The sequence below is a fragment of the Rhinoderma darwinii genome, chromosome 4 (assembly GCF_050947455.1).
Source record: "Rhinoderma darwinii isolate aRhiDar2 chromosome 4, aRhiDar2.hap1, whole genome shotgun sequence".
Lineage (NCBI taxonomy): Eukaryota > Metazoa > Chordata > Amphibia > Anura > Rhinodermatidae > Rhinoderma > Rhinoderma darwinii.
Genome location: NC_134690.1, coordinates 308564519 through 308590550, shown reverse-complemented (window position 1 = coordinate 308590550; position 26032 = coordinate 308564519). Strand labels below are relative to the sequence as shown.

Below are 26032 nucleotides of genomic sequence, written 5' to 3'. Positions count from 1 at the left end.
TGATGTACCCGCACATATTACATATATCCTGATGTACTCTACAGTTTACATATATCCTGATGTACTCTGCGCATATTACATATACCCTGATGTACTCCGCACAGTTTACATATACCCTGATGTACTCCGCCCAGTTTACATATATCCTGATGCACTCCACCCAGCTAACATATACCCTGATGTACTCCGCACAGCTTACATATATCCTGATGCACTCCACCCAGCTAACATATACCCTGATGTACTCCGCACAGCTTACATATACCCTGATGTACTACACAGTTTACATATATCCTGATGTACTACGCACAGCTTACATATATCCTGATGTACTCCGCGCATATTACATATACCCTGATGTACTCCGCCCAGCTTACATATACCCTGATGTACTCCGCACAGCTTACATATACCCTGATGTACTCCGCCCAGCTTACATATACCCTGATGTACTCCGCCCGGCTTACATATGCCCTGATGTACTCCGCCCAGCTTACATATACCCTGATGTACTTCGCCCAGTTTACATATACCCGGATGTTCTCCGCCCAGCTTACATATGCCCTGATGTACTCCACCCAGCTTACATATACCCTGATGTACTCCGCCCAGCTTAAATATGCCCTGATGTACTCCGCCCGGCTTACATATACCCTGATGTACTCCGCCCAGCTTACATATGCCCTGATGTACTCCGCACAGTTTACATATACCCTGATGTACTCCGCCCAGTTTACATATATCCTGATGCACTCCACCCAGCTAACATATACCCTGATGTACTCCGCACAGCTTACATATATCCTGATGCACTCCACCCAGCTAACATATACCCTGATGTACTCCGCACAGCTTACATATACCCTGATGTACTACACAGTTTACATATATCCTGATGTACTACGCACAGCTTACATATATCCTGATGTACTCCGCGCATATTACATATACCCTGATGTACTCCGCCCAGCTTACATATACCCTGATGTACTCCGCACAGCTTACATATACCCTGATGTACTCCGCCCAGCTTACATATACCCTGATGTACTCCGCCCAGCTTACATATGCCCTGATGTACTCCGCCCAGCTTACATATACCCTGATGTACTTCGCCCAGCTTACATATACCCGGATGTTCTCCGCCCAGCTTACATATGCCCTGATGTACTCCGCCCAGCTTACATATACCCTGATGTACTCCGCCCAGCTTAAATATGCCCTGATGTACTCCGCCCGGCTTACATATACCCTGATGTACTCCGCCCAGCTTACATATGCCCTGATGTACTCCGCCCAGCTTACATATATCCTGATGTACTCCGCCCAGATTACATATACCCTGATGTACTCCGCCCAGCTTACATATATAATTGTCACGGACACAGGGTATGTGGACCCACTAGGCCGCACCGCCGTAGCGGGGAGGCAGCTGACCAGGTCACAGTCTATGCGGAAGTCAATGGCAGACAGCAATGCTTTGGGTACCTGAAATAGTCCCGGCGGTGGCTGTGGCTACAGCACGGATGGAGGCAGATGTGACAGGTGGCGCAAGACGTGGCGGGCAGTATCCGATGAAGCGGAAGACACTTGGCGTGGCAGATGACACTTGGCGTGGCAGATGACACTTGGCGTGGCAGAAGACACTTGGCGTGGCAGAAGACACTTGGCGTGGCAGATGACACTTGGCGTGGCAGAAGACACTTGACGCTGGTAGGCACAGGAACTGGATACGGGATACGGAATACAGGAGCAAGGTACACTGGGAGGCTGGAAGACACTGGGAGACCATAAGCAAGACGAACAACGGGAAAACTAACTGGCAAAGGGCAAGAGGGCAGAGCCCTTTTTATAGCCTGGGCCAGATTACAGCTTTTTACAAAAACGCGCGCACTGGCACCCGCCGGAGACACTCGGAATCCGGAAGAGAGTGCCGGCGCCTGACTGGGTGACGACGCTGCAGGCAGGTAAGCTGTCCATGGCCACGGCCGTGGGGGTTAACGACCGATCGACGGGCCGTGGCCATAGACGTTACAGTATCCCCCCTCTTACGCCCCCTCTTCTTGGGACCAGAGCGAGAGAGAAACTTCCTCACAAGAACAGGGGCATCGATGTTCTCCTCTGGCTCCCAAGACCTCTCTTCTGGGCCGAACCCCCTCCAGTCCACCAAATAAAATGTCCTTCCTCCCACCTTCTTGGTAGCCAGAATCTCCTTTACCTCGAAAGTCCCAGATGGACCGGCAGGAACCACTGTGGTACTAGGAGTCCTGGAGTAGCGGTTCAGGACCACCGGTTTTAGCAGGGAGACGTGAAAGGAGTTAGGAATCCTGAGAGTGGGGGGGAGCCGCAGCTTGTAGGATACCGGGTTAATTTGTAGCAGGACTTCAAAGGGACCAAGGAACCTCGGGGCAAATTTGCATGACGGCACCTTCAGCCGGATATTCCTAGAGGACAGCCAGACTTTAGTCCCTGGAAGGAACTGCGGAGGAACCCGTCTTCTTGTATCTGCCTTTCTCTTCATGCGGTCCACCGCCAAGAGGATAGAAGATCGGGTCTGTTGCCATATCTGTAGAAAGTCCCTGAAGGTGGAGTCGGCTGCAGGCACCTGGGACATTGTAGAAACAGGAAGAGGTATACGAGGATGTTGGCCGTAGACGATGAAAAATGGACTGGATGTGGTCGACTCACTGGTGTGGTTGTTATAGGAGAACTCTGCCCACGGGAGCAACTGCACCCAATCATCATGGTGCCTGGACACAAAGTGACGTAGGTAGTTCTCCATAACCTGGTTAACTCTCTCGACTTGCCCGTTGGACTGGGGATGATAAGCCGAAGAGAAGTCCAATTTCACACCAAGGAGCCCGCAGAGTGCTCTCCAAAACTTCGAGGTGAACTGGACACCTCTGTCCGAGACAATATGCAGGGGCAATCCATGCAGACGGAAGATGTGCTGTATGAAGAGGTCAGCCAACCGCGTAGCAGACGGCAGAGCGGTCAACGGGATGAAGTGAGCCATCTTGGAAAATCGATCCACCACCACCCAGATCACACTGCAACTCGCAGAAGGGGGAAGATCCGTGACGAAGTCCATAGCGACATGTTGCCACGGAGCAACGGGCACAGGCAGTGGTTGGAGCAGGCCCGCAGGTCTGGAGTGAGCAACTTTATTTGCTTCACAGACTCTGCAAGAGGAGACAAAGTCCATGACATCTTTGGGCAGCGTGGGCCACCAGAACTGACGGGTGATTAAATCTTGGGTCTTACGAGCACCCGCGTGACCTGCCAGCTTAGAGCTGTGACCCCAGCAAAGAATTCTTCCTCGGTCAACCAGACGCACAAAAGTCCTACCCAGAGGAATGTCTCTAACTTGCAGGGGATTCACAGAGAAGATACAGGATGGGTCAATGATATTTTGTGGAGATTCCATGGAGTCCTCGGTTTCGAAAGATCTAGACAAGGCATCGGCCCTCACATTCTTGTCGGCGGGACGGTAGTGGAGTTCGAACCGGAACCGAGCAAAGAACAATGACCACCTGGCTTGACGAGGATTCAACCGCTGGGCCGTCTATAGGTAGGTCAAATTCTTGTGATCCGTGAAGTTCAGGATAGGGTGAACCGCGCCTTCCAGTAGGTGTCTCCACTCCTGCAGAGCCAGTTTGATGGCCAGTAACTCCCGGTCCCCAATCGAGTAGTTACGCTCTGCGGGAGAAAACAGCTTGGAATAGTAGCCGCATACCACGGCCTTGCCTTTCGGTCTTTTCTGGAACAACAGTGCACCAGCACCCACTGAGGAGGCGTCCACCTCTAACGAAAACTGTAAGGATACGTCCGGATGGTGCAGAATGGAGGCAGATGTGAAGGCTTTCTTTAAGGATTCAAATGCGGCTTCAGCCTCCGGAGTCCACATCTTGGCATTCATACCTTTCTTAGTGAGGGTGGAAATAGGTGCTGTCAAAGATGAGAAGTTGGGGGATGAAGAGTCGGTAAAAGTTGGTGAATCCTAGAAAGCGTTGGATGGCCCTTAAGCCTTGGGGGCGTGGCCACTCCTGGACGGCCTTTACCTTCCGGGGATCTATCTTGAGACCCTGATCTGAGATAATATAGCCCAGGAAGGATAGAGACTTCTTCTCGAACACACACTTCTCCAATTTGGCGTAAAGTCGATTCTCTCTTAGACGGAGCAACACCTGGCGGACATGACTTTGATGAGTTACTGGGTCTGGGGAAAAAATCAGAATGTCATCGAGGTACACCACAACACAAACATACAGGAGATCACGAAAAATGTCATTGACAAATTCTTGGAATACTGCGGGAGCGTTACACAGGCCGAAGGGCATGACTAAGTATTCGTAATGCCCATCACGAGTATTAAAGGCAGTCTTCCACTTGTCACCTCGACGAATCCGGATCAGATTATAGGCCCCCCGCAGGTCCAGTTTAGAAAAACTTTTTGCCCCCCGTATGCGATCAAACAGTTCAGAAATTAAAGGCAGAGGATACCTGTTCTTTACCGTGATCTGGTTTAGGCCTCGGTAGTCGATGCAAGCTCGTAATGATCCATCTTTCTTTTTAACAAAGAAGAACCCTGCTCCGGCCGGGGATGAAGATTTACGAATGAAACCCCTACAGCACGGATGGAGGCAGATGCGGCAGGTGGCGCCAGACGTGGCGGGCAGTATCCGATGAAGCGGAAGACACTTGGCGTGGCAGATGACACTTGGCGTGGCAGATGACACTTGGCGTGGCAGAAGACACTTGGCGTGGCAGAAGACACTTGGCGTGGCAGAAGATACTTGGCGTGGCAGATGACACTTGGCGTGGCAGAAGACACTTGACGCTGGTAGGCACAGGAACTGGATACGGGATACAGAATACAGGAGCAAGGTACACTGGGAGGCTGGAAGACACTGGGAGACCATAAGCAAGACGAACAACGGGAAAACTAACAACGCTCTGGCAAACGGCAAGAGGGCAGAGCCCTTTTTATAGCCCAGGGCATCCTGGGCCAGATTACAGCTTTTTACAAAAACGCGCGCACTGGCCCTTTAAGGCCGTGCACGCGCGGGCGCGCGCACCCGCCGAAGACACTCAGAATCTAGAAGAGAGTGCCGGCGCCTGACTGGGGGACGACGCTGGAGGCAGGTAAGCTGTCCATGGCCACGGCCGTCGGGGTTAACGACCGATCAACGGGCCGTGGCCATAGACGTTACAATAATGATGTACTCCGCCCAGTTTACATATGCCCTGATGTACTCCACCCAGCTTACATATACCCTGATGTACTCCACAGTTTACATATATCCTGATGTACTACACACAGCTTACATTTATCCTGATGTACTCTGCGCATATTACATATACCCTGATGTACTCCGCACAGCTTACATATACCGATGTACTCCGCACAGCTTACATATACCCTGATGTACTCCGCACAGCTTACATATATAATGATGTACTACGCACAGCTTACATATACCCTGATGTACTCCTCACATATTACATATACCCTGATGTACTCCGCACAGCTTACATATACCCTGATGTACTCCGCCCAGCTTACATATACCCTGATGTACTCCGCACAGCTTACATATACCCTGATGTACTCCGCCCAGTTCACATATGCCCCCACATTATAAGCTGAAATACCACTAATACACCAAGCAAAATCTGCGCTTCAAAAGCCAAATGGTGGTCCAACTGAGCCTGGCAGTGTACCCAAACGGCAATTTATGACCACATATGGTGTATTCTGGAGAACCCGCTTAACAATTTATGGGATGTGTGTCTACGGTGGTACAAGCTGGGCACAACACATTGGGCACTGAAATGGCATATTTGTGGAAAAAGCCATTTTCAATCTGCAACATCTATTGTTTACTCATTTTTGCAAAACACTTGTGCGGTCAAAATGCTCACTACACCCCTAGATCAATTCTTTGAGGGATCTAGTTTCCAAAATGGGGTAATTTTTCGGGGGGTACCACTGTACTGGTACTATAGCTCAATGCAACATGGTGTCAAAAAACTAATCTTATAAAATCTCCACTCCAAATACTAAATGGCGCTCCTTCCCTTTAGAGCCTTGCTGTGTGTCCAAATAGCAGTTTATGACCACGTGTGGGGTATTTCCCTACTCTGTAGAAGTTGCTTTACAAATGTTACGGTGCTTTTTCTCCTTTATTTGTTGAGAAAATGAAACATTTTTAACTAATGCTGTGTCTTATTGGAAAATAATGTCATTTTTCATTTTCACTGCCCATTTCTAATAAAATATATGAGACACCTGTGGGGTGCTGAAAAAATAAAAAAGTTAGAGCTCTTTGAATGCGACTATAGAAAAACGAATAAAATAGCTCGGTCATTAGGGCCTAAAATGGGATGGTCACTAAGGGGTTAACGTCAGTTAGCACAATATAAATACATTTACAGTATCTCCCCCTAGTGGCGACTGCTGGTAGCTTTCCACTGAAGTGTAGTAACCAGGACATGAGTCTAAGGCTATGTTCACACAGAGTTTTTTGCAGGAGGAATATCTGCCTCAAAATTCCGTTTGGAAGTTTGAGGCACATTTTCCTCTCCCTGCACGCCGATTTTCGCTGCGTTTTTCGCCGGCGGCCATTGAGCGCCGCGGGCATAATACACCGCGAAATACGCTTTCTCTGTCTCCCATTGAAGTCAATGGGAGGTCAGAGGCATAAACGCCCGAAGATAGGGCATGTCGCTTCTTTTTCTCGCGAGGCAGTTTTACTGCTCGCGGGAAAAAGACGCCGACGCCTCCCATTGAAATCAATGGGAGGCATTATAGGGCAGTTTTTGACGAGTTTTGCGGCGCGTTTTCCGCGAAAAAAAAACTCGTCAAAAAACTCATTGTGAACTTAGCCTAAAATGTTCTTTACACAGGACGATTATCGGGCAGACAAGTGTTCATATAACGCTCGTTGCTGATAATTGCGCTTTGTAAAAAGGGCAGCAATCCGCAGATGAACGAGCAAACACCCAATCATCTGCTGGTCGTATCGTTTTAAAAAAGTGAAATATTATTGTTGTCGGCAGCGCATCTCCCTGTGTAAACAGAAAAACGCGCTGCCGACATGATAATAACGTATGGGGACGAGCGATCGGAGTAACGACCGCTCGCCCTCATCCATAGCTCCGTGTTATCCATAGCTCCGTGTCATCCATAGCTCCGTGTCATCCATAGCTTCGTGTCATCCATAGCTCCGTGTTATCCATAGCTCCGTGTTATCCATAGCTCCGTGTTATCCATAGCTCCGTGTCATCCATAGCTCCGTGTCATCCATAGCTCCGTGTTATCCATAGCTCCGTGTGACCGGAGCAAACGAGCAGATATGTCATAAATGTCAGGTAGATTGGGGTTCCACCTCTGGGACCCGCATTCACTACTATGGGAGTTACGGAAACAGATCAGACAAAGCCGGAGGTGGGACCCTCATCTATCTGACATCCTATGGATACGTCATAAATGTGTCTGATGGGAAGACCCCTTTAATGAGTATATCAGTAATAGTATAACTAGCAAGTACCAGCCGCTACCCCTCCCCCCTCATTGCAACACCAAGTAAGGCCCCATGCACACGACCGTATTTTCATCTATCCCGAAAAACTGTCCATATTGCATCGGTATATACGGATCCGTAAAAAAAAGAGGGAGGATGCAAATGATGTCATCAGCATGTTGCATAGCAACGCTTCCATATATATGGTCAGAGTACGGATGCGTATCCATAGCCACCCATATTTATGGAAGTGCCCATAGACTTCTATGGGAGAGTCCCTGCTGTAATTACTGATGAAAAATACGGTCGCGTGCGTGGGGCATAAGAAACTGCAGCTGCATCCCCCTCCTCCCTGTTTACAGTTTTTCACTAGATGGAACTTGCACGATCAACGATGTATCCAGTGACTCGGTGCTCATTTACACGAGCCGACGCACGCTGTACGGGGATGAGCGATGGTTAATACGATGGTCCGTGCTCGTACAGTTTACGTATTGTCGGCAGCACATCCCCTGTTTGTACACTGTGGACAACGAGGATTTTTTGGGACGCATAAAAGATGTGATCAGCTGACCAATGAGTGCAGTTTATCGTCTGATCGTCGCTGCTTGTGATCGAAAACAAGCGCTCGTATGATTATCGGCATTGGTAAAGGGGTCTTAATGTCAATAAAAGGTTTTTTTTTTATATCACAACGTTTCTAAGCATTTTCTAAAATAGACCCATCCTGGAACCCAGTGGTATAAACAGGCTTTTCTTTACAGCCGAGGTCTTGATGACGTCATTGAGACCGCGCGGTGATCGTGTATTATAATTATTATAGATTGTGGGAGATCAAACATCAGGATATAGTTTTGTTGGCTTTAGCGATGGTTTGAACATTTGGTGTACTTCTTCTATTAGCCACAAGGGGGCGATACATAACCTGGAAGAACGCAGTGCGGGAGCCTTTTGGTTTTTCTTGGCTTTTATATTGTGGGGCTATTATATAATCTATACCAGTGGTTCCCAACCGGGGTGCCGAGAGCTGTTCAGGGGTGCCGCGGCTCATCCTCGGCAAAAAAAAAAAAAAAATGTAATTTTTTTTTGACATTTTTTTTTTTTTTTTTTGCTACAAGCTCCGCCCCCGACGTTGTAGCAGGCGTGACGCGCGGACGTCTGTTACAAGCACCGCCCACAGCTTCCCACTAGAAGCCTGACGGAGGGAGAGGAGCCATTAACACTGGGCAGGGTAAGTGCGGTTTTCTTTACTTTCTTAGCAGTTGTGTGAGAAATGGAGCCAGGGGAATGTGGGTAGTTGTAGTTCTCTCCTCTTATACCTCCTCCCTGTAATGTCCTCTGATATCCCATAATAACAGCATGGACATGCTGGGAGTTGTAGTCCTCTCCTCTTATACCTCCTCCCTGTAATGTCCTCTGATATCCCATAATAACAGCCTGGACATGCTGGGAGTTGTAGTTCTCTCCTCTTATACCTCCTCTCTGTAATGTGCTCTGATATCCCATAATAACGTCCTGGACATGCTGGGAGTTGTAGTCCTCTCCTCTTATACCTCCTCCCTGTAATGTCCTCTGATATCCCATAATAACAGTCTGGACATGCTGGGAGTTGTAGTTCTCTCCTCTTATACCTCCTCCCTGTAATGTCCTCTGATATCCCATAATAACGTGCTGGACATGCTAGGAGTTGTAGTTCTCTCCTCTTCTACCTTCTCCCTGTAATGTCCTCTGATATCCCATAATAACGTCCTGGACATGCTGGGAGTTGTAGTCCTCTCCTCTTATACCTCCTCCCTGTAATGTCCTCTGATATCCCATAATAACAGCATGGACATGCTGGGAGTTGTAGTCCTCTCCTCTTATACCTCCTCCCTGTAATGTCCTCTGATATCCCATAATAACAGTCTGGACATGCTGGGAGTTGTAGTCCTCTCCTCTTCTACCTCCTCCCTGTAATGTCCTCTCTGATATCCCATAATAACAGCCTGGACATGCTAGGAGTTGTAGTTCTCTCCTCTTATACCTCCTCCCTGTAATGTCCTCTGATATCCCATAATAACAGTCTGGACATGCTGGGAGTTGTAGTCCTCTTCTCTTATACCTCCTCCCTGTAATGTCCTCTGATATCCCATACTAAGTCTGGACATGCTGGGAGTTGTAGTCCTCTCCTCTTATACCTCCTCCTGTAAACTTTCTCTGATATCACATAACATCCTGGACATGCTGGGAGTTGTTGTTCTTATACCTCCTTATTTATTCCTTCCCCAGGGGTAAGCACACTTTCTGTCTGTGATGGTCCCTTTACTAGAGGGGCAGATGGTTATTTTATCGGGGGGCGGGGGGACTGAGGCTGATGGTGGCTTTACTGGAGGGGGCTGATGGTCATTTTACTGGGGGGACGGAGGCTGATGGTGGCTTTACTGAGGGGTCATTATAATGTGAGTGGGGGGCTGACGGTCATTACTGTGAGTGGGGGGCTGACGGTCATTACTGTGAGTGGGGGGCTGACGGTCATTACTGTGAGTGGGGGGCTGACGGTCATTACTGTGAGTGGGGGGCTGACGGTCATTACTGGGAGTGGGGGGCTGACGGTCATTACTGTGAGTGGGGGGGCTGACGGTCATTACTGGGAGTGGGGGGCTGACGGTCATTACTGGGAGTGGGGGGGCTGACGGTCATTACTGGGAGTGGGGGGCTGACGGTCATTACTGGGAGTGGGGGGCTGACGGTCATTACTGGGAGTGGGGGGCTGACGGTCATTACTGGGAGTGGGGGCTGACGGTCATTACTGTGTGAGTGGGGGGCTGACGGTCATTACTGGGAGTGGGGGGCTGACGGTCATTACTGGGAGTGGGGGGCTGACGGTCATTACTGGGAGTGGGGGGCTGACGGTTATTACTGTGAGTGGGGGGCTGACGGTCTTCAAGTGGTTTCCGCCTCTGACCTCCCATTGAAATTAATAGGAGGCAGAAAAACCTGCGGCGCTCGTTTGGTGCTTTTTTGTCTGCGGTTTTTGCATTCGCTTCAACGGCTTAAAAAAAATGTGGGAAAAAAATAAATAAAAAAAAGTCAAACAGCGCTGTCAATTCAAAATCTGCCTCAAAATTCGTAAATGAATTTCGAGGCAGACTTTTAGTTTCTGCCTTACAAAAAAACGTTGTGTGAACATAACCTAAGAGTGTACTGCTTGTTTTTCGCCATTTTTTGTCGTTTTGTAAACAATTTTTGGTAGGGGTGCCCTGAGAATTATTTTTTTTCCCTGGGGTGCCTCGAGCCTGAAAAGGTTGGGAAACTCTGATGTATACAGTCGTCCTGGTGTATCTGGCAGTTTTCTAGAGTTCAGTGTATAATCATTGATAGATACGGTGACGCTGACATCACGCCGGGCAGCACGTGCGTCCTCATGAATTATACAGGATACAGACAATATTATTAAAGAGGAGCCGACATTTCTCCTGAAATGTATGTATTAACCCTTTCACGACCAAGGACGAAAATGCACGTCCTGGTCGGCTGCTAGTTCCCGCACCAGGACGTGCATTTTCGTCCGCATTTCAAACTGTCACTCTGTGTAAACACAGAGTGACAGACGCGCGCTGACAGCTGTCCTAGACAGCTGAGACATCAGTCTCGCCGGACAGCGGACCATCGCCGCTGCTTTCGGCAGTTAACCCCTTAAGTGCGGCGACGGATTGCCGTCGCCGCATTTAAGTGGTTTGAAGCACATCGGCAGCCCCCACGAAGTGATCGTGGGGGCTACCGATGCTTGTCACGGCAATCGGAGGTCAGATAATGACCTCCGGGTTGCCATGTACGGAAGCCTCGGAGGAACAGCCTCCGGCCGTTCCTCCTCTGCTTCCTGTCAGTGTGACAGTCACGTCACAATGACAGTTGGAGTACATTACACTACGTGTGTAGTGTAATGTACTCTAGCAGCGATCAAAGCTGCAAGACTAAGTGTCCCCTAGTGGGACAAGTAAAAAAAGTAAAAAAAAGTAATAAAAATGTTTTAAAAAAAGTGTAAAAATAAAAGTTATAAGTTCTATAAACACAAAATGCTTTTTTTCCTATAATAAGTCTTTTATTATAGAAAAAAAATGAACACGTTAAAAAAAGTACACATATTTTGTATCACCGCGTTCGTAACGACCCCAACTATAAAACTGTAATGTTATTTTCCCCGCACGATGAACACCCCAAAAAAATCAATAAAAAACGACGACAGAATCACAATTTTTTTGGTCACAACCGCTCCCTCAATAAAGAATAAAAAGTGATCAAAAAGTCGCATGTACCCGAAAATAATACCAATAAAAACTTCTATCCGTCCCGCAAAAAACAAGCCCTTACACAGCTTTTTTGACTAAAAAATAAAAAAATTATGGCTCTCAGAATATGGTGACACAGAAATTTTTTTTGTTTATAAATAAGTCATTTTATTGTGCAAACGCTAAAAAAAAGGACCAAACCTATATACATATGGTATCGCCGTAATCGTACCGACCCGCAGAATAAAGTAACAATGTCATTTATAGCGTACGGTGAGCGCCGCAAAAAGAAAACCTAAAAAACGGTGTCAGAATTCCTGTTTTTTGCTCAGGATTGCAAAAAAAATTAACAAAAAGTGATTAAAAAAAAACCGCACGTACCCCAAAATGGTACCAATGAAAACTACAGATTGTCCCGCAACAAATAAGCCCTCACACCGCTCTATTGATGGAAAAATAAAAAAGTTATGGCTCTTGGAAAGCGGGGAGGGAAAATCTAAAATCAGAAAGCAAAAACTGGATCAGTCCTGAAAGGGTTAATTCATTTCTAATGAAAAAAACGTATGACCCCATGTGGGGTATTTCCGTACTCGGGAGAAATTGCTTTATAAAAAATGGTTGTTTTTTTCCTCCTTTATCCCTTGTGAAAATGAGAAAATGCAACATTTTAGTGGAAAAAATGTTGATATTAATTTTCGCGCCCTAATTCTAATAAACTCTGCAAAAGACCCGTGGGGTCTAAATGCTCACTATACCCCTAGAAAAATTCCTTGAAGGTTTTTCCAAAATGGGGTCACTTTTGGGGGGTTTCCACTGTTTTGGTCCCTCCAGTGCATTGCAAATGCGACATGGCACCGAAAACCATTCCAGCAAAATCATAAATCCAAATGGCGCTCCTTCCCTTCTGAGCCCTGCTGTGGGTCCAAACAGCAGTTTATTACCACATATGGGGTATTGTCGTAATCGGGAGACATTGCTTTACAAATGTTGGGGTGCATTTTCTTCGTTATTCCTTGTAAATAAAAATTTCTATGTTGTTTCAGAAAAAAAGTAAATTGTAATTTTTACAGACTAATTCCAATATATTTAGCGAAAAACCTGTGTGGTCAAAATACTTACTATACCCCTAGATAAATACCTTATGGGGTCTAGTTTTCGAAATGGGGTCGTTTATGGGCAGTTTCTATCGTTCTGGCAGCTCAAAGCTTCTCCAAATGTACAGTGGGGCCTAAAACATTTTCAAGCAAAATATGAGTCCTGAAAGCCTCCGGGTGCTCCCTTCCTTTGGGGCCCTGCCGTGTGTCCAAACAACGCATTAGGGCCACAATGTGGGTATTTTTGAAAACAGGAGAAAAAGGGTGATAGATTTTGGGGTGTGTTTCTTAATTTTCATGTTCGCTTTACAAAGAAATCGGTCTTCAAACAAATACTTTTATGAAAAAAGTGAAATTATATTTTTTTTTCACCTGATATGCATTAAATTTAGCAAAAAACAGTGGGGTCAAAATACTTACTATACCCCTAAATAAATACCTTATGGGGTCTAGTTTTCTAAATGGGGTCGTTTATGGGGAGTTTCTATCGTTCTGGCAGCTCAAAGCCTCTCCAAATGTACAGTGGGGCCTAAAACATTTTCAAGCAAAATATGAGTCCTGAAAGCCTCCGGGTGCTCCCTCCCTTTCGGGCCCTGTCGTGTGTCCAAGCAATGCATTAGGGTCACAATGGGGGCATTTTTGAAAACAGGAGAAACAGGGTGATATATTTTGGGGTGTGTTTCTTCATTCTCATGGTCGTTTTACACAGAAATCGGTCTTCAAAGTGATACTTTTATGAAAAAAGTGTTTTTTGTTTTTTTTTCACCTGCTATGCATTAAGTTTAGCAAAAAACTGTGGGGTCAAAGTACGCACTACACCCCTAGATAAATACCTTAAGGGGTCTAGTTTTCTAAATGGGGTCATTTATGGGGAGATTCTATCGCTCTGGTAGCTCAAAACCTCTCCAAATGTACAGTGGGGCCTAAAACATTTTCAAGCAAAATATGAGTCCTGAAAGCCTCCGGGTGCTCCCTCCCTTTCGGGCCCTGTCGTGTGTCCAAGCAATGCATTAGGGTCACAATGGGGGCATTTTTGAAAACAGGAGAAACAGGGTGATATATTTTGGGGTGTGTTTCTTCATTCTCATGGTCGTTTTACACAGAAATCGGTCTTCAAAGTGATACTTTTATGAAAAAAGTGAAATTATATTTTTTTACGCCTGCTTTGCATGAATTCTTACAAAAAAACTGTGGGGTCAAAATACTTACAACACCCCTTAATAAATACCTTAAGGGGTGTAGTTTTCAAAATGGGATCACTTGTGGGGGTTTCCACCATTCTGACACCTATGAGCCTCTGAAAACCTGGCTTGGTGCAGGAAAACAAAATGTACTTCAAAATGTATAAAATGATTACTAAATTTGTAAGTCCTCCAAATTGCTCAAAAAAAAAAAAAATTTTTTCAAAAGTGCTGCCAAAATAGAGTAAAGAGATGGAAATATATATTTAATTAAAAAAATTGTACAGTATGTGTGTACATATGTCACATATTGCAGTTAAAAATAGGGAAAAATGATAATTTTTACAAAATTTCTTCAATTTCTCTATTTTTTAACTAATTTCCGCAAATCGTATCAGTCTACTTTTACCACTAAAATAAAGTACAACATGTGACGAAAAAACAATGTCAGAATTACTTGGATATTCAAAACTTTCACAGAGTTATTCTCTGATAAAGTCAGACATACCAGATTTGACAAATCTGGCTTGGTCATTAAAGAGGCTCTGTCACCAGATTTTGCAACCCCTATCTGCTATTGCAGCAGATAGGCGCTGCAATGTAGATTACAGTAACGTTTTTATTTTAAAAAAACGAGCATTTTTGGCCAAGTTATGACCATTTTTGTAGTTATGCAAATGAGGCTTGCAAAAGTCCAAGTGGGTGTGTTTAAAAGTAAAAGTCCAAGTGGGTGTGTATTATGTGCGTACATCGGGGCGTTTTTAATACTTTCACTAGCTGGGCGCTCTGATGAGAAGTAACATCCTCTTCTCTTCAGAACGCCCAGCTTGTGACAGTGCAGATCTGTGACGTCACTCACAGGTCCTGCATCGTGACGGCCACATCGGCACCAGAGGCTACAGTTGATTCTGCAGCAGCATCAGCGTTTGCAGGTAAGTCGACGTTTGATTGGACGTTGTCAGTTTGTAGGGACACACCCCCAACTGGTAACACACAGCTGTCAATTCTTACATTTCCAGGAGGAATAACAGAGAAACGGCACAAAGCAGAGAGTCCTAAGAAAAGTTGCGCACTCGACTGAATGTTTCTTCTCCTCGTCTATCGTGTGTGTTGATTTTATACATTTTCGCTGCTGCGTGTCTAGAGATCATATGGATTATTAGATGTTTTATTTCTGTATATTTGTACTGCATTGTTGCAGCTCATCGTCCTCCAGCTGCGGCCTTTCATTTCCATGACGACTGCTCCACTTTTCCTTTGCTCCAGTTTTAAATTTCCCACCTTTGTCTGGATTACGGATTCTCTGTAAGGTTATGTGCACACGACCTATTTTCAGGCGTTTTACGCCTCGAATCACGCCTGAAAAGACGGCTCCATTACGTCTGCAAACATCTGCCCATTGCTTGCGGGATCTGTTTAATACTAATGCGGGTCGTGTAATACTAGATTGTAATCCGTTTCTCAGGTTTATATCTTAGAGGGTTCGTTTCTATGCAGGTAAAAATCTGTTACATACAGAAATTTCTGTAGCACAAGGCCGCCACTAGGGGGAGCAAACTGAGGACTGATTTATATAGGCACAACAGGAGCTGTATGCATGTGCACAATCGTCTCCCCCTAGTGGTGGTTGCAGGAAGCACGTTACTATATGGCTCTGGGAAGGGAATCTGAGAACACAGCTCACACCCATGAAGATATATTATGAAATGAGGGATCTAAGAATTTCCAACCTGCAGTCCGACCGCTCTATTCATTCCCTATGGCATCGCCGGAAATAGTCAAGTTTGACTGCTCCTTGCCCAATTATGCACTCTGCCGTGAGCGGCTCCGCGCAGGCAGGCGCGATGTTGTGACGTCAATTTCTGAGCCTTTTTTCTACTCCGTTTATGCAGCGTGTGGATGAGACGTGTTTTATCTCATCCACTTTGCTGCTACTGTATTATGCTGCCGATTTTTCCGCATTATAATACAGGTATATGCCGTATTTACGTAATGTGTGAACTGACTCTAACCCCTCCACCCACCCCCCCCGCCAGTCCCCGCAAAAATGTTCTTGCATCAAACCGGTCCTCGGTGCAAAATAGGTTGGGGACCACTGCCATAGAGAATGACTTGAGTGACCACCCTCTGGGACCCGCACTCTTGTTAACAACCCGCAGCGATCCGGCATTTATCACCTATCTTGTGGATAGGTGAAAAATTATTTTCGTGGTACAACCCCTTTAATCAGGTATCAATAGGACTTGATGGACCCCAAATTATCAGTCATAGAAAAGTATTTAAAATTTGAACGTCCACATTTATATCCTTTTTTGGTCCAACATTCTGTGCTGATTAATTTCTTAATGTCGTTTTACAGCAGTTGGAGCACAGTTTTCTGAAACGGAGCTCTAAATCTCCTGCGTAGACAGTTACATGGTATAATTTTGTCTCCCTGCAGCCACCACTAGAGGGAGCTCACTGCATACTGTTTTGTTACCAAGTTCAATGTACAACCATATACAATGAGCTCCCTCTAGTGGTGGCTGCAGGTAGCATGTTATGTTTTAAATCTGTTTACCTGATGTTCCTTGGGGGACATTAAGGTAATAGGCCATGTTCACACAGGGCAGATACGCGGCGTAAAAGTACACAGCGTATTGGCCCTGGGCACCGGAGGTAATTCTGGCTGAAAAACTGCAGTTTTTCGGCTGGAATGTCCATAGAAGGTAGAAAAAAAACCCATACTTACCCGTAGCCATGGTGACGTGTCCCTCTGATGTTCTGCAGCAGTCATATGGGATGAGACATCATCCCTGGAGGCCGGGTTGAACGCAGGAGCAGAGAGATCTGGGTAAGTTTGGCGGTTTTTTTCCGCTGCGTCTGGATGAGATTTGTTTGAATCTCCTCCACTCTTCTGCTTCTGTATTACGCTGTGGAGTTTCCGCAATGAAATCGGTTGCAGAAAATCCGCCGTGTTTACGCTACGTGTGAACCCGGCCAGACAGTGAATTTCCATGTAGCGGGAGATTCATTTTCAGCTGTGATTATGGATTTCTTTCTTACAGGTAGAGGGGAAACAAGTCACAGACCGAGCACGCAACGAAGAAGACGCTACCGCCCAGGAGCCCGTGCGCTGATGGAAATAAGAAAGTACCAAAAATCAACCAATCTGCTCATTCAGAAAACCCCGTTTTTCCGCCTGGTGAGTGGATGTGTCCTCTGCGGCTGCTCCTCTTTATTGTCAGTGATATTCCCCTTTTATTCTTGCAGGTGAGAGAGATCTGCCTGAAGTATTCCCGCGGCGTGTTTTACTACTGGCAAAGCACCGCACTTATGGCGCTACAAGAGGTCAGTATCTCATACAATGCACTGTCCATGTAACGCATGGGTCAACCAGAGAGGGAGCTGCTCTTTGCAGTGATTCACTACTCAGCCCCCGCCCCCTCTAACACATCCATATGCCCTAGCGGGACATTTGCATAGGGGTTGTGATGCATTGTGGGAGTTCCAGAGGCCAGGACCCCCCCCCCACCATCACTCTAGCTAACAGCTCATAAAAGTGAAATCTGATCAGTCCTTCGAGCTGTGTAGTAAATTATACCGGGAGTGCTGTCACTTTAAGAGGGACTAATGCTCTTCTGTATCCACAGTCAGCTGAGGACTTCCTCGTGAGTCTCTTTGAAGATTCTTACCTCTTCAGTCACCAGGCCAATAGGGGCACTCTCTTTGTGAAGGACATGCAGCTCGCACGGAGAATCCGAGGCATCCCGTATGAACTGTGATAACGCTGCCGTTTTATCTCTCAAGATTTGATGAAGAATGATCACGTGTAAATAGTTTTATATTAATGGAGAAAATCTATTGGGAAATACAAGTTTTACCATTGCATAAAAGATCCAGTTTGGAAGAGTAAACCGGCTTTAGCGCCCCCTCCTGACACTGGTTACAGTGGAGTTTTTTTCTTTGTTACAACCAATATGGCTGCCGCTGCAGTTTGCAGGGTGGTAGTGCAGTCGTTTTTCTGTCCAGCTATGTAATGGGTTATAGGGGTCCAGGATGTAGCACAGAAAATGACCACAAGGCGGCACTGCTGGACAAAACCGCTAACAAAGACGCTGGACACAACCGCTAATGAAACCTGATCTGGCCGACCTTCTATATGTTCTGCTGAGTTTATGATCCGCTTCCTGTTTTTATTCTGTGAAGATTTGTTAATTTTTTCAAATAAAAAAAAAATGTATATTATAACTTTGATCTTCATCATTTTAGACTAATCTTCATAAGGGCTTGGATATGATCAATGACTCCAGCTTCGCTGTAGTTCAATACTCTTGCTCTGTCCCACCCCCATTCTTTACACTGCAGCTATGCTTGTTCAGAGTGTTTGCTGTGTGGGTGGGTGTGTGGGTTGGTTCCAGAATTATTTGGGCAGTGACACAATCTTCATGATTTGGGTTTTGCTGCCACCACATTGGATTTGAAATGAAACAACTGAGATGCAATTGAAGTTTAAACTTTCAGGTTTATTTCAAGGGGTTAAACAAAAATCTCCTGTGAAAAGTTTAGGAATTGCCACCATTTTTCTACACAACCTCCTCATTTCAGGTGATCAAAAGTGATTGGACAAATTAACATTACCATAAATGTTTTTTTTAATACTTTGTAGAGAATCCTTTGCAGGCAATGATGGCCTGAAGTCTGGAACCCATGGACATCACCAGACGCTGGGTTTCCTCCTTTGTTTTTTTTGTTTTTTATATTTAAAATTTTTTATTTTCAAGAAAAGAAATGGGGATACAGAAAAAGAAAAGGGGGTGACATGGGTACAGAAAAAGCCCATGAGGGCCGATCATTTCAACCTATATTTCAACAACAATAAGTAAATATGCAATCAAAGTCCTCCCAACATAGTACCATCAATACACTACAAGCATTAGTATAGCAAGACAGGAATACCAGCATTACACCCTCATCCGCCCCTCCATCACCCACATCTCAGTCAATTCTTAGTAACGATTGATTCAAATAGGGAAGTAAACGAAGGGTAGAAGGACAAAAGGAAGAGGGGGGGGTATAGGGAAAATCTTAAGAGGGAGAAGGGGAGATGTTCTCCCCTCACTCTCTCCCCCCCCCCACAGCACATCACAGACCAGAGAGAACTCAAGAGCTCCCTGGTTCTCCACTAATCAGTTTACCCATGGCCCTCTTGTATCTGTCCGACTTGCAGATGTCAAACCAATAGAACCAGGTTTTCTGAAACTGCGTTGCTCGTTCGGGTGCGGAATGGAGCAACTCCTCCATTCTCCGAATTTCGTGAATGCGCTCCAGCCATTGTCTAGTCACAGGAGGCTCAGAGGATCTCCAACCCCCCGGAATACAAGCCTTAGCTGCGTTCAACAAATGTCTCACTAACATCTTCCTGTAGCGCCCCACAGGTATATCGTGGTGGTGCAGCAAAATCCATGCCGGATCATCTCCCAGCGAGATTCCTGTGATCTCCAGAATGATATCTTGAACCTCTGACCAATAGGTGCGAAGGTTCTCACAGCTCCAGAATATACGTAAAAGCGTTCCCTCTTCTCTGCCGCATCTCCAACATAAAGGAGAAACATCCGGGAACATTTTATGTAGCACATGTGGGACTCTGTACCAACGGGATAGTATTTTAAAACTGGTTTCTTGATAGGCGTTACTAATAGACGCCTTATGTGTGAGGAGCATGATCTTTTCCCTTTGCTCTTGTGTTAGAGTAATCTGAAGATCTCTTTCCCATTTCGTAATATATGGTGGGATGAAATCCTCAGCAGGAGTGAGCAGCACGCAGTAAAGACTGGACAGGGCCCGTCTCACATGCCCCGTTTGAGAACACAAAGTTTCAAAGGAAGATAGAGCTCGGTCATAGGAAGCCGGTGTAGGTAGTCTTGACAAGTAATGAGTCAATTGTAACGCCTGTGTTAGGGATCTGCCAGGTACTTCATCTAGGTATACTCCTGGGATTAATCAATCCACACCTGAAGCCAGACCTGTTCGACTGACACCATCTCCCACCAACCAGGGTGGCAGGCTCAGGAGTGGGAGAGCTTATCGCGGCCTGGTCTGTCGGAGTTAGCTCCGCCCCCTGTCCTTTATTAGCTGCCCTGTTCTCTCCCTCAGTGCTTGTAATTCTTTTGGATTCCTGGCCCCACTGCTGCTTGCTCCAGCCTGCTTCTGCCGTGCTTCTGCCTTGCTGCAGTTCTGCTTGACCTGCTTTGCTTTGCCCCTGGCTTGCTTCTGTCTCCGTGCCCGCTCGGGTGTACTCACTTCGTCCTGGTCCTGACTGTTGGTTCGCCGCTCCGTTTCCTCGTGGCGTTCCGTGGCTACTGCCCCTTCCCTTGCGTGTTCCCTGTTTGTTTTCCTGTGCACTTAGACAGCGTAGGGACCGCCGCCCAGTTGTACCTCGTCGCCTAGGGCGGGTCGTTGCAAGTAGGCAGGGACAGGGCGGTGGGTAGATTAGGGCTCACTTTCCCTTCACCTCCTTCCTGCCATTACATAATTACAAGCCCTTACCTAGTCTACCATTTCTCCTACGCTGACGCTATCATGGACCCCCTTGAGACCCTGATCCAGCAGATGCAGGGCCTCTCCCTACAGGTCCAGGCCCTGGCCCAAAGGGTCAATCAGGGTGACGCTGCTTTAGTAGTACCCCTCACCTCACCTCTAGAACCCGACCTCAAGTTACCTGACCGGTTTTCAGGGGACCGTAAGACGTTTCTCTCCTTCCGGGAGAGTTGCAGACTATTTCCGCCTAAAGCCCCACTCCTCAGGTTCCGAGAACCAGCGGGTGGGTATCATCATATCCCGACTCCAGGAAGGGCCCCAAGAGTGGGCCTTCTCCTTGGCTCCTGACGCCCCTGAACTTTCCTCTGTTGATCGTTTTTTCTCTGCCCTCGGACTCATTTACGACGAGACTGACAGGACTGCTTTAGCCGAGAGTCAGCTGGTGACCTTACGTCAGGGTAGGAGACCGGTTGAGGAATACTGTTCTGATTTTAGGAAGTGGTGCGTAGCTTCTCAGTGGAACGATCCGGCCCTAAGGTGCCAGTTTAGGTTAGGATTATCTGACGCCCTGAAGGATCTGCTGGTTAGCTACCCCTCGTCTGACTCCCTTGACCAGGTTATGGCCCTAGCAGTACGACTTGACCGACGTCTCAGGGAACGTCAGCTAGAACGCTTCAGTGTGCTCCCCTCTGACTTTTCTGCGATCCCCCCCGAGGTCCCGTCTCCTCGCCCCTCCACGGAGGACTCGGAGGTACCTATGCAACTCGGGGCCTCCATGTCCCCTCGACAACGTAGGGAGTTTCGCAGAATGAATGGTCTCTGCTTCTACTGTGGGGACGACAAGCATCTACTGAACACCTGTCCCAGGCGCAAGAATAAGAAGCCGGAAAACTTCCGCGCCTAAGTGATCATCGGGGAGGTCACTTGGGCGCACAGGTATTTCCCGTTAATGTGAAACGCAATAAAATTTTGCTTCCCTTTCAGGTCTCGTTTGCTGGCCGGTCTGCCACGGGCAGTGCTTTCGTGGATTCTGGCTCATCTGCTAATATCATGTCTGTGGAATTTGCTATGTCTCTAAAGATGCCTTGTATTGATTTACCTTATCCTATCCCTGTAGTAGGAATCGACTCAACTCCCCTTGCTAATGGTTATTTTACTCAGCATACTCCTGTTTTTGAACTCCTGGTTGGCTCCATGCATTTGGAGCAGTGCTCTGTACTGGTGATGCAGGGATTATCGTCTGATCTGGTTTTAGGCCTTCCCTGGTTGCAGTTGCATAATCCCACATTTGATTGGAATACTGGGGATCTCACCAAATGGGGTAATGAATGTCTTATGTCATGTCTTTCTGTTAACTCTATTTCTCCCCGGGAGGAGGTAAACACGCTTCCTGAGTTTGTTCAGGACTTCGCCAATGTGTTTTCTAAGGAGGCCTCCGAGGTGTTGCCCCCCCATAGAGATTACGATTGCGCTATCGATTTGGTGCCTGGTGCCAAGCTTCCTAAGGGTAGGATATTTAATCTTTCATGTCCTGAACGTGAAGCTATGAGGGTGTATATCCAAGAATGCCTGGCCAAGGGTTTCATTCGCCCCTCGACTTCTCCTGTAGGTGCTGGCTTCTTCTTCGTGGGGAAGAAGGATGGTGGTCTTAGGCCGTGCATTGATTATCGTAACCTGAATAAGGTCACCGTAAGGAACCAGTACCCACTTCCTTTGATTCCGGATCTTTTTAATCAGGTTCAGGGAGCCCAATGGTTTTCTAAGTTCGATCTACGGGGGGCATATAACCTTATCCGCATCAAAGAGGGGGATGAGTGGAAAACTGCGTTCAACACACCCGAGGGTCATTTCGAATACCTGGTCATGCCCTTTGGGTTGTGTAATGCCCCTGCTGTCTTCCAGAATTTTATTAATGAAATCCTGAGAGAGTACCTGGGTAATTTTCTTGTTGTGTACCTTGATGACATACTGGTGTTTTCCAAGGACTGGTCCTCCCACGTGGAGCATGTCAGGAAGGTGCTCCAGGTCCTTCGGGAGAATAATCTGTTTGCTAAGACTGAAAAATGTGTCTTTGGGGTACAGGAGATACCATTTTTAGGGCAAATCCTCACTCCTCATGAATTCCGCATGGACCCTGCCAAGGTTCAAGCTGTGGCGGAATGGGTCCAACCTGCCTCCCTTAAGGCGTTACAGTGTTTTTTAGGGTTCGCCAACTATTACAGGAGATTTATTGCCAACTTATCGGTCTTCGCTAAGCCTCTTACGGACCTTACCCGCAAGGGTGCTGATGTCCTCCATTGGCCCCCTGAGGCCGTCCAGGCCTTTGAGACTCTCAAGAAGTGCTTTATCTCGGCCCCCGTGCTGATTCAGCCCAACCAAGAGGAGCCATTTATTGTGGAGGTTGACGCTTCCGAGGTGGGAGTGGGGGCCGTCTTGTCCCAGGGTACCAGCTCCCTCACCCATCTCCGCCCCTGTGCTTACTTCTCTAGGAAGTTTTCGCCCACGGAGAGTAACTATGATATTGGCAACCGCGAACTTCTAGCCATTAAATGGGCTTTTGAGGAGTGGCGGCACTTCCTGGAGGGGGCCAGACACCAGGTAACGGTCCTTACGGATCACAAGAATCTGGTTTTCCTAGAATCGGCCCGGAGGCTTAATCCTAGACAAGCTCAGTGGGCACTATTCTTTACCAGATTTAATTTCTTGGTTACCTATAGGGCTGGGTCCAAGAATATTAAGGCTGATGCTCTGTCACGTAGTTTCATGGCCAATCCTCCTTCCGAGAAGGATCCTGCTTGTATTTTACCCCCTGGTATAATCGTCTCTGCCACGGATTCTGATTTAGCTTCTGATATCGCGGCTGATCAGGGTGCAGCTCCCGGGAACGTCCCTGGGGACAAACTGTTTGTTCCCCTGCAATACCGGCTGAGGGTACTCAGGGAAAACCATGACTACGCTCTATCTGGTCATCCTGGCATCTTGGGCACCAAACACCTCATTACCAGAAACTATTGGTGGCCTGGGTTGCCTAAAGATGTTAGGGCTTACGTCGCCGCTTGTGAGGTTTGCGCTAGGTCCAAAACCCCTAGGTCCCGACCTGCGTGCCTACTACGTTCCTTGCCCATTCCCCAGAGACCTTGGACCCATATCTCCATGGATTTTATCACCGATTTGCCTCCATCTCAGGGCAAGTCGGTGGTGTGGGTGGTAGTCGACCGCTTCAGCAAGATGTGCCACTTTGTGCCCCTTAAGAAGCTACCTAACGCCAAGACGTTAGCTTCTTTGTTTGTGAAACACATCCTGCGTCTCCATGGGGCCCCAGTCAATATCGTTTCTGACAGAGGGGTACAATTTGTTTCCTTATTTTGGAGAGCTTTTTGTAAAAAGTTGGAGATTGATCTGTCCTTCTCCTCCGCCTTCCATCCCGAAACTAATGGCCAAACGGAAAGGACCAACCAATCCCTGGAACAATATTTAAGGTGTTTCATCTCTGACTGTCAATTCGATTGGGTCTCATTCCTTCCCCTTGCTGAATTTTCCCTGAATAACCGGGTCAGTAACTCGTCAGGGGTCTCCCCGTTTTTCTGTAATTTCGGGTTTAACCCAAGGTTCTCCTCCGTCTCCCCTGGTTGTTCCAATAATCCTGAGGTAGAGGATGTTCATCGGGAACTGTGCACTGTCTGGGCCCAGGTTCAGAAGAACCTAGAGGCGTCCCAGAGCGCACAAAAGATTCAGGCGGATAGTAGACGTTCTGCTAACCCCCGGTTTGTCGTCGGGGATTTGGTCTGGTTGTCGTCCAGGAACTTGCGCCTTAAGGTCCCGTCCAGGAAGTTTGCTCCCCGATTTATTGAACCTTATAAGATCATTGAAGTCCTCAACCCTGTATCCTTCCGTCTGGAGCTCCCCCCATCCTTTCGCATACATGACGTCTTCCATGCCTCCCTCCTTAAACGCTGCTCCCCGTCCTGGTCCCCCTCGAGGATACCTCCTGTTCCCGTTCTCACCCCTGAGGGGGTGGAATTCGAGGTGGCCAAGATTATGGACAGTAGGATGGTCCAGGGCTCCCTCCAGTACCTGGTCCATTGGAGAGGATACGGGCCGGAGGAGAGGTCTTGGGTACCTGCCCGTTATGTTCACGCTGGGGTATTGATCAGGAGGTTCCACCTTCTCTTCCCCACTAAACCGGGTCCCCTTAGTAAGGGTCCGGTGGCCCCTCATAAAAGGGGGAGTACTGTTAGGGATCTGCCAGGTACTTCATCTAGGTATACTCCTGGGATTAATCAATCCACACCTGAGGCCAGACCTGTTCGACTGACACCATCTCCCACCAACCAGGGTGGCAGGCTCAGGAGTGGGAGAGCCTATCGCGGCCTGGTCTGTCGGAGTTAGCTCCGCCCCCTGTCCTTTATTACCTGTCCTGTTCTCTCCCTCAGTGCTTGTAATTCTTTTGGATTCCTGGCCCCACTGCTGCTTGCTCCAGCCTGCTTCTGCCGTGCTTCTGCCTTGCTGCAGTTCTGCTTGACCTGCTTTGCTTTGCCCCTGGCTTGCTTCTGTCTCCGTGCCCGCTCGGGTGTACTCACTTCGTCCTGGTCCTGACTGTTGGTTCGCCGCTCCGTTTCCTCGTGGCGTTCCGTGGCTACTGCCCCTTCCCTTGCGTGTTCCCTGTTTGTTTTCCTGTGCACTTAGACAGCGTAGGGACCGCCGCCCAGTTGTACCTCGTCGCCTAGGGCGGGTCGTTGCAAGTAGGCAGGGACAGGGCGGTGGGTAGATTAGGGCTCACTTTCCCTTCATCTCCTTCCTGCCATTACAGCCTGCCATTGGGACGCGTCCGGGAGACCCTCTGGCTGGGAAAGCTCTTCTCCATGCAGCCATGCATTGCCCCTATAAAAATGACTTACTCTAAAATGCCCCTGCTGTACCCATATCTTAAAGGTCTGATCTGACAGACCTGGGCCAAATTCCGGGTTACCCAAAACCGGAGTGAGGGGTGATAACAGTTGTGATATTCCCTCTCTACTCCGCACCTTTCTAAACACCTGTAAAGTTGGATATATGGTAGGATGATCACGAAATTATTTTTTTCTATATAATATTGCTTTTAGTATGTCATTAAAATAAATTTTATTTATTTGTGTTGTACTTTTTCTTTTTCTTTTTTTTCTTTCTTTTACTCTATGGGGGCTGCCATTTTTTTTTTATCTCTGTATGTGTCGATTAACGACGCATACAGAGATGGAATACGGCAGCTACAGGGCATAGGAGTCAATGAAAACATTTTATTTAATTTTTAATACTTTCCACCATATGGAAGAAAAAAAAATACAGCAAAAAACGTAAAAAATATAATAGCAATAAGTAACAACACTTAAAAAAAAAAGGTTTAATTCGCGACACATTCCCTTTAAGGCAGCAGAATAGGCCAGTAAAGCTCTGTTTATTGGCAA

At 47.2% G+C, this 26032-nt stretch overlaps 1 protein-coding gene across 1 annotated transcript; it reads left to right on the top strand.

Annotated features, from left to right (window-relative positions):
- The first annotated feature begins 17123 nt into the window (after positions 1-17123).
- Positions 17124-18252, top strand: LOC142761184 (histone H3-like centromeric protein A). The gene is made up of 3 exons (XM_075864377.1): positions 17124-17253; positions 17322-17399; positions 17702-18252. Exons 1-3 carry the CDS (start codon positions 17188-17190, stop codon positions 17831-17833), a joined length of 276 nt encoding a protein of 91 aa, XP_075720492.1. The 5' UTR covers positions 17124-17187; the 3' UTR covers positions 17834-18252.
- Positions 18253-26032: the final 7780 nt, after the last annotated feature.

Coding starts and splice junctions, on each gene's coding strand:
- LOC142761184 (XM_075864377.1), top strand. CDS start 17,188: ATGGAAATAAGAAAGTACCAAAAATCAACCAATCTGCTCATTCAGAAA. Junction 17,254..17,321: donor AAACCCCGTTTTTCCGCCTG/GTGAGTGGATGT, acceptor TTATTCTTGCAG/GTGAGAGAGATCTGCCTGAA. Junction 17,400..17,701: donor CACTTATGGCGCTACAAGAG/GTCAGTATCTCA, acceptor CTGTATCCACAG/TCAGCTGAGGACTTCCTCGT.